The 8,803-nt window shown below is 46.2% G+C and overlaps 1 protein-coding gene across 3 annotated transcripts in view; it reads left to right on the plus strand.

Moving 5' to 3' along the window:
• ZBTB45 (zinc finger and BTB domain containing 45) overlaps nucleotides 1-5,756 on the plus strand; it is a 10,095-nt gene extending 4,339 nt beyond the window's left edge. For all 3 annotated transcript variants that reach the window (XM_042471090.1, XM_042471092.1, XM_042471091.1), the window contains 2 exons: nucleotides 1,563-3,191; nucleotides 4,579-5,756. In XM_042471090.1, coding sequence (XP_042327024.1) covers nucleotides 1,652-3,191; nucleotides 4,579-5,138 — 2,100 coding nt within the window. In that variant the 5' untranslated portion in view covers nucleotides 1,563-1,651 and the 3' untranslated portion in view covers nucleotides 5,139-5,756. The remainder of the gene's footprint in view (nucleotides 1-1,562; nucleotides 3,192-4,578) is intronic.
• Nucleotides 5,757-8,803: the final 3,047 nt, after the last annotated feature.

Below are 8,803 nucleotides of genomic sequence, written 5' to 3' on the forward strand. Positions count from 1 at the left end.
GAAAGAAATTGGCAGCATCAACTTTCGTAGACTTACTCCCTTAGGTGCATTTGGGCTGTGCCTCTGAACATGCGCAGAAGATCTTTCCTCATCCAGGAGTCCTCCTTTCTAAAGGTGCATCTACACACTGTAGAAATGATGCGATTTTGCACCGCTTCAAGTGCCATGGCTCAGTGTGATGGAATTCTGGGATTTGTAGTTTTGTGAGATGTTTTAGCTTCTCTGTCAGACAGCTCTGATGCCAGAACAAACTACAAACCCCAGGGTTCTGTAGCATGGAGCCATGAGAGTTAAAGTGGTATCAAACTGCATTATTTCTGCAGCACAGAGGCAGGCATGGAGGTATTTCTTTCCATTGGGAAGTGGCACTTGCAACAACAGAAGGGCTGGGAGATAGGAGCCTACTGTGCACAAAGCCATTTACATTAGGCTCCTCTCCACCATGTCCATCCTCCAACCTCTTCTATATCATTACTACCTACAGTTGGTTATCTTGGATGCTGAATATTTGAATGCTTTTGTCTCTTCTTCCCCTATTGTACCTGTAGCTAGCCAGGATTATTTTGGTGCCTGAAACAAAAAAATCCCACAAGCACCTCTCCTCCTGGGAATAACACCAAAATCTGCTTCCTAGAGCATCTACCTCATTCTGCCAAATGGTGGATCTGGCCTGGGTGTTTTCTTGATTTGCCTTTTTTTCTTTCCTTTCCTTCCTTCCTTCCTTCTTTTCTTTCTTTTTGTTTCATTATGTGCCTTCAAGTGATATAGATTTGTTTTGCCAAATCTTTTCAGAAGAGTTTTGCCATTGCCTTCTGAGGCTGAGAGTGTGAGACTTGCCCAAGTGGATTTCCAGAGCTGAAAAGAAATTCAAACAGACCTCCTGGAGTCCTAGTACAACATTCAAATCACTACATGTCACAGGCTGTCACCTCTTGATGTTCCAGAACTGCCTCTTTCATCATGCTTCTCCATGGGCTGTTTGAACTAAAGCTGATGGGTGCAATAATCCAAGAGCATCTGGAGGGCCACAATACTAAGGACTCTATAGTAAGCATCAGTATCATACTGATGTCATACAATTCACCACAGCAGAGCCAATGTGGTGTAGTGGTTTGAGTTTTGGACTATGACTCTGGAGACCACAGTTTGAATTCCGGCTCAGCCATGTAAACCCACTGGATGTCCTTAGGCAAGTCACACTCTCTCAGCCTCAGGGGAAGACAATTGGAAACCTCTGAACAAATCTTGCCAAACACCATGATAGGTTCAGCCTTAGGGTTGGCTATAAAGTGGAAATGACTTGAAGGCACGCAACAACAAACTAAAGGAACTGGCTTTAAAAAGTGTCGCTGACTTTTAAAAGTATCACTGGTAGAACTGGTGTTGGAAGCTGGTGCCTAAAGACTTCCCCCATACTGAGCATTTCTCCTAATTTGACTAATATAAATAATATAAACCAGCATCTACACCTGCTTTGCTTATCCTCCTCCCCCCTTTATATTATACAATTCTACAATTATATTTTACAATACCTTATATTCTATACAATTCTTCTATTTCAGAATTCACACGAGACAGTTCTTCATCAGAACTCCCTGCTTTTCATGTACACTGTTCTTCAGAAGGGTTTGTCCAGAGGACACAGGCTGGCATGGCTGAAGCTGTTCATTACATCCACCTCCAGAACTTCAGTAAGTCTCTCCTGGAGACTCTGAACGGGCAGCGGCTGGGCGGACATTTCTGTGATGTGACCGTGCATATCCAGGAGGCCACTCTCCGTGCTCACCGATGCGTCCTAGCTGCCGGCAGCCCTTTCTTTCACGACAAGCTGCTCCTGGGCTACTCGGAGATTGAGGTCCCGCCAGTAGTTCCTAGCCAGGTGGTACGCCAGCTTGTGGAGTTCATGTACAGCGGCTCACTGGTGGTAGCCCAATCCGAGGCGCTGCAGATTCTCACAGCTGCCTCCATCTTACAGATCAAAACAGTCATCGATGAATGCACCCAGATCATCTCCCAGAGCCGCAGCCCCAAGCCCCCCACCGTTCCCCCTCCGGTTGCCCTCTCTCTTCCCCGGGTTCTCCCCACAAAGGCCCAAGAGCAGCCAGCCTCCAAAGAGGTCATTGGCAGCATCTCACGCCCTGGTGACCTGGAGGCCACCCACCTCGAACCTCCCAAGATGCTGTGTGCTTCGGAGGTGCGCTATAAGCTGCGGGACCTGCTCTCCTCCCAGCATAGGGAGACCAGGGCAGGCACATGTGAGGGGGGCATCAGTGATGGAGAAACTGGAGGGGTTTATCTGCACCCATCTGAAGCAACACCCAGCTGCCATAGCCGCAAGCAGCGCCAGCCAGTGAGGCTTCAGCTATCTGATGCCATCCCTGTCATCATCAAGGATGAAGAGGAGGGTGGCAGGGAAGGCAGGGACGGAGTGGTGGCTTCAGCTGCCACTTCAGAACAGGAGGCCAAACTGAGTTGCTTTGCCGAGTGTGCTGGGAGCGCTAACTTCCCTGCTGGATTTGGTGAAGAGGCAGATTCAAAGGATTCTGGGAACACAGGTGGGGTCAGCCGGAAGGAGGGCATCCATATGGATTATGCCACTGCTGAAGGCCAGGATTTCTTTGGGAATCAGGATGTTTTTTCGGAGTCCTTTATCCCATCCTGGCAGGGAGAGGAAAGCAGCGAAGAGGTTGCGACTTCTGCCACCCGAGAGAGGGAGAAGTTCCACTCAGACTGCAGTTTGGAGGCTTCCAACCTGAGAAGCTTAACAGGGGAGTTCAAGCCAGATTTGGCAGCTCCCTCCTCTGCATTCCCACCACGCAGCAATAGCGGCAGTGGGGGCTTGACCTTTGTCTCCTCACTAGGCATTCAGCGGGAGCTCAAGGCTGAGGTCAGTGGTGCCAACACAGCCACAAGTACCACCAGTATCTTCCAGTTTCATCTGCCCCAGCCTACTGGTGTGGCTCAGAGTTTCTACAGCATCCAGCAGCAACAGCAGCAGCAGGAGGCAGGTGGCAACAGCATCGTGCAGCTTGGCCCTAGCAACATGGGCACGGGTACCTTGCATGGCGGAGAGCAGCAGAATCAACAGCCAGGTCCTTCACGGTGCCCTGAGCCTTCCTACCAATGCAGCCATTGCCAGAAAACCTTCAGCTCACGGAAAAACTACACCAAGCATATGTTCATCCATTCTGGTAATGAACATGAGGTGGATTCCTGGATTTGGGAGGGGAAGAGCAAAGTAAGGCCTTGTGAGGGGAAGGGACTGTCAGTAACAGACTCACTGCAAATTTGTTTGGAGATTGAACACTGCAAAATGCTAGAGGACAGTGATTCCCAAGACAGCTGCTCCCAGAGGTGGTTAGACTACAACTCCCACTAAGCCTATCCATTTCTGCAAATGGGATGTGGTGGTGGGAATTGTAGCCCAAACACATCTGCAGACCTCCACTTGATCATTTTTAAAAGATGAATGAATGATGACAAGGTGGTTTGGTTGAGAGGCAACTCAAAGAAAAGAGTAAAATTGAGATCACCGTTGATGGCATCAAAAGCTGCTATGCAGCATGTCTAGAGAGTTGAAGATGCCCTATGCCAGGAATAAATAACATGTGGCCTTTAAGATCTTGTTAGCAGGGCTGGGGAGTAAGAGTAAGGAGTAAAGGAGTAAGGTTTTTACAGGAGTAGGAGTAGGAATAAGAAGTAACAAAATATATTTGTTGCTCCTTATTCCTGTTATTATATTGTACATGCAAACACCAAAAAACAATTTTATTATATTGCACTGGGGAAGGGACTGGAAGGAAAAGAGAGACACTTACTTACACACAGACACATGTCAGCCTTGCAAAGCAACTGGTGCTTTTCCCCAGGGCTGGGGAGGAGGAGTAAGGAGTAAAGGAGTAAGACGTTTTTACAGGAGTAATAGTAAGAGTAACATTAAGAAAAAATATCTTACTCCAGAGTAGGACAAGGAGTAACCCTGAAGTCACCTCTACTCCCCAGGCCTGCTTGTTAGACTCCAGCTAGCATAGCCAGTGGTGAAGGTGTTGCCATTCAGCAACATCTGGAAGGCCACAATTTGCCAACTCCTGGCCTGTGCTGTCTACTTGGTAGAAGACCCTTCACTAATCAGAATTTCTGTGCAATCTGATCATTTCCTTTTCATTTAGTATTTTAGTTATTTATTTAGTTATTTATAAGGACAAGGAGCTGTAAAGACTTTGTAAAAAGGATCTTCTTTGTCAGACTCTTCATTATCTGAGTGTCTAACAAAGAAGTTCCTTTTGACAAAGTTTTTCTTTTTTGTTCCTGGGACCTGTAGTTTAGTGAGGTCTAAGAATTCTCTGACTGAGGATTTTAAATTCCTGTTCCTGAACTGCAAATCCCAGGATTCTACGGGGGCAGCCACAGCAGTTAAAGTGGAATCATAGTGATATAAGAGTGTGGTGTGATGTTGTCCTTTCATTCTCAAAGGTTTGATAGGTCCCTCCACTACAAGTTAATGGGTGGATCAGCTTTTTTCCTGAGGCACTCCTTCCATGCTCTGTGCTGAACCAGTGTTGTCTTTTCCCCTGGCAGGTGAGAAGCCCCACCAGTGCAGCATCTGCTGGCGTTCTTTCTCCCTGCGGGACTACCTGCTCAAGCACATGGTGACCCACACAGGGGTGCGTGCCTTCCAGTGTTCCATCTGCTGCAAGCGCTTCACCCAGAAGAGCTCCCTCAACGTACACATGCGCACCCACCGCCCAGAACGCTTCCAGTGTTGTATCTGCAACAAGTACTTCTCCCACCGCACCTTACTAGAGCGTCACATGACTACTCACACTGCCTGGAAAGGTGGGCAGCCTGAGGCCCCAGCAGCCATGACTGGAGCCACCTCCTCTGCTGACTGGAAGGAGAAGCCAAACATCACTGCCGCTACACCTGCCATAGAAGTTACTGTCACCAGCACTGCCGCAGCATGGAAGACTGGGGAGCCGTCAGCTGAGAGTGCCATTGTAACTTGGAAAGCTGGGGATCCGGCACCTGGGGAAGGCAACCTGGTGGGTTGGAAAGGGGAAGCAACTGAAGAAGGGTCGGTTGCAGCCTGGAAGGGGGATCCAGCTTCAGAGACATCCATACAGCCTCATACAGCATAGGGCTTTGAGGACCAAGTGGTTGTGGTCAAAGCTGACAAAATCCCCTTACCACTGCAGCATGCAAAGATGATGTGGCTGTCTGGAGGCTTGCCATGAATCATTTTATTCAGAGGTCTTTCCATGCCAGCATTCTGCAACCTGGAACATTCTCTTGTCCAGGACTTCTGCTTCTACAGGGCAGCTCTTTTAGGGGCTACTGTGTAGGTGAGGCAAGCAGTAGGTTCAAATGTGGAGCATGGTGGTGTCATGCACCTGGGATGTAGGAGGTTATTGTCAGCAGGTGGGGCTGGGGATCAGGGATGTCGTTGCATACAATGTTTTGTTCCCAATACTGTCCCTAGCCTCCCTGTAGTTTATTGGTAGAATATGTTCTTTGGTTGGACAAAGCCACAGGTTTTACTGCTGGCCTTTTCTGTTAAAGGATCCTCAGTTTAGGCTGAACTGAGATGAAACTTTTCTTGGGACTTTGGAGTGCTTTGGACAGTGCTAGGTTACATGGATCCACAGTCTAATACAGGGGTAGGCAACCCTTTTGAGCCGGGGGCCGGGTTGCTGTCCCTCAGACAACTGGGGGGCCGAAGCCAAAAAATAAATAAATAATTAAATAATTTTTAAAAATAAATAAACAGGGACAAATGTAGGATGAAATTTTCAAATGGAGGGCACTTTTTAAATAAAAAATAGAGGATTTTGCTAATTTTTAAAAAAATGTTAAGATAAATGTATGTTTCTGAGGCTTCTATAGACAATTGCCCCACCATGCCCCTCACGCGAGACGCCAAAGGCCCTGGCGGCAATCGGCGGCAGGACCAGGCTGGGGCCGGTCCCAAGGCCTTGCCGGGCCGCATCCAGCCCGCGGGCCGCAGGTTGCCTACCCCTGGTCTAATATATTAGAAAGCAGCAGAATAGCCATAGTACAAATGAATATAAGTTTGGAAGGACCAGCAGGAGAAGGCTATTACTTTGATGGTTTGCTCCCAGAGGCATCTGGTCAGCCCCACTACAAAAGTAGATACTAACTGGACTCTTGGTGTGAACTAGCATAGCCGCTCTTAGGCTCAGGAACAAGAAATGGGAAATGCAAATTCTGTACTGCCTTTTAAAAAATAATCAAGTGGGCAGGCTTGGGTATGTTACACTTATAATCCCGGAAGCCTTCTCTCAGGCTGCTGGTCTCTAGCTGTATTTCACTACAACTCTCATCACCATAACCAAGCATAGCCTGGCTTGGGATAGTGGTAGTTGCAGTTACATTTAGATGGTACCAGAAAAAACGGTTTATAGTATTTTGGTTGGATCCCAAGGCTATTGAATAAGAAGTGGGGGAACCTTTGTTGATGTTTGTCAGAGTCTTTTCCTGTCATTTAATCCTTCTCTACAGAAAATAAAGCAGTATGTGTATATATACCTTAACTACAAGTGTGTTAAGTGCAATATTTGAAGGGTTACCCCAATGTATCTGCATTGCATGCTGATGATCTCAGATTCAATCTCTGGCATCTCCAGTTACAAGACTCTCTAGCAACAAGTTACGTGAATGAAGGTGCTTTGTCTTAGACTCTGGAGAGCCTCTGCGAGTTGAAGTAGCTTAGAAAAGTTAACTTTTTGGACTGCCTTCACCATAATCCCCAGCCAAGAGGCCATCACCCAAACTAGATGGAGGGTTCTGGGAGCTGCACTGCCCCAAGCAAAAGTTAATTTTTCTGAGCAGTGCAGAATAAAAAACACAGGGCTAGACACACAAACAGTTGGACTTAATATGATGTTATTCTCTTGTTTATGCATTTATAGGTCCATTCAATAATCAAAGAGTTGATATAGCGTTCCACCAGGGGGCCAAACCTGCAGTACTGCTGGGAAAATGTATAGTCCTTATATTGTACCACCGCATGTGGCAAGTAGCACATGGTAGAATATTATCATTTTGTGATTCTACGTGAACAGCCACTCGTTGCTGCCCATGATCTGAAAAAGTTCCTTTCTTTGGATAGCTGTGCCCAGAATCCTCCAACCACCATAGAAGTGGAAGTCCATAGAAAGTAAAATTTCCAAGCTCTGATTCTGCCAGCTGTGTTGATACCTGTTTGCTATCCTTTTCCTCATCCCACATTTTACTTCAGAGATGTGAATCATGCAGCCAGCAATAGTGAAAAATGCTGGGAGTTGGAGCCCAACATCTGACAGACTGCATGATTCCCACCCCTGATTTATTCAGATGGTGGCCCTTTTGTAGAAACAGTATGTTCGCAGGATAGAACCAGATGTGTTTTTGGCTATACCTGCACCCAATGAATGTTGTCACTGAACAAGTGGCTGTACCTTCCTTTGGTCTTGCCAATAATTGACCAAAATATAAAATAAAATCATAAATGTACTTATTAATTGCACTGCTCCCTAGAGGAACTTTGTACATCCAACATCTGCCAGACGATGCCATGGCTTACAGTCAGTGTGGAGTTGAGCAGAAGTTTGGAGCCCATTTCTTTCTGCAAGACGGAAACATTCATCTACCAACTCCCTCTAATATACAAACGTAAATTGACATACAACTCATTGTTATTGTTTTCTGTTTACTGTTCTGTGCTAGTACTCGGTGCCTGTCCAGGAGATCTGAAATCCCCTGAAAAATATTCACTTCTCAGTATTACAGCCTCCAGTCATTGCTTGCTAACTGGATATCCCAAGGGCACAGATTTGCTGCTCGCTGCTTTTAGACCCTCTCTGCTTTTGGCATCAAGGAAATAAATTGGTTATGCAGGTGGGTCCTTCCTCTACTGGGAATTGTCGGTCAACAGGCCTCTCTGGCCATCTGCTCCAGCCTTAGACAATGCACAATGTCTTTGCTGTAAAAGCAGAACAGAGTGTAAGGAGGAGGAGGAAAAGGAAAAGGAGGGCACATCTTGGCAGCAACCCAAAGCAGAACATGCCAGCTGCCTCCTCTGTCTCCAGAGAGGCCCTGTCAAAGAGTACAACTGTTCTCAAAAAGTGGAAACTTTTAATGGTGCCCAGAGTGAGATTAATTAACCAGGTAGGAAGGATGGAGGCGTTGCAAGTTCTTACTCCGAGTTTATTTACACTCCAGGCTGAGAAATGGCAAGAGACCCATCTTTTTAATCAATCCCTTTGGAAGTTGCTACAATTAGAGGTCATTATCATCAGTTTTCCCCTTCAGGGAGATTTTTTAAAATATATATATAATGAGATTACAAAGAGAAACAATGCAAGGAAGTTGCCAGTACCATTAATGGAATCTGACCCACCCTAAGCATGGTGGGTCAGAGGAGAATCAAAGGGGCAACCTCGCAAGAAGCCAAACAATATGCAGTGTCATAGAAGATAGCAAATGACAACATGAGGATGATGTCAACTGGGATTAGGTCATTTTATTTATGATGTAATTTGCTCATTTTATATAGTGATGTAACCTACTGAAAGTCATTCACATACTTTCTTAGTTAACTACTGCAACTTCCATTTAAATTGGTAAGCATCATACCTCTGTCACAGACAGCAGAACTGAGGCTGATAGTGGTTTGTCTACAGCCATTAAACATGTTTAGAGATGGCTTGAGAGGACCCAGATTTTCAGTTTAATCTCTTGGTCACAATTAGACATTTACTGTATTCGTCACTAATAGTCTGTATGCAACCAGTTACTCATATTA

The sequence above is a fragment of the Sceloporus undulatus genome, chromosome 6, assembly GCF_019175285.1.
Source record: "Sceloporus undulatus isolate JIND9_A2432 ecotype Alabama chromosome 6, SceUnd_v1.1, whole genome shotgun sequence".
Classification (NCBI taxonomy): domain Eukaryota; kingdom Metazoa; phylum Chordata; class Lepidosauria; order Squamata; family Phrynosomatidae; genus Sceloporus; species Sceloporus undulatus.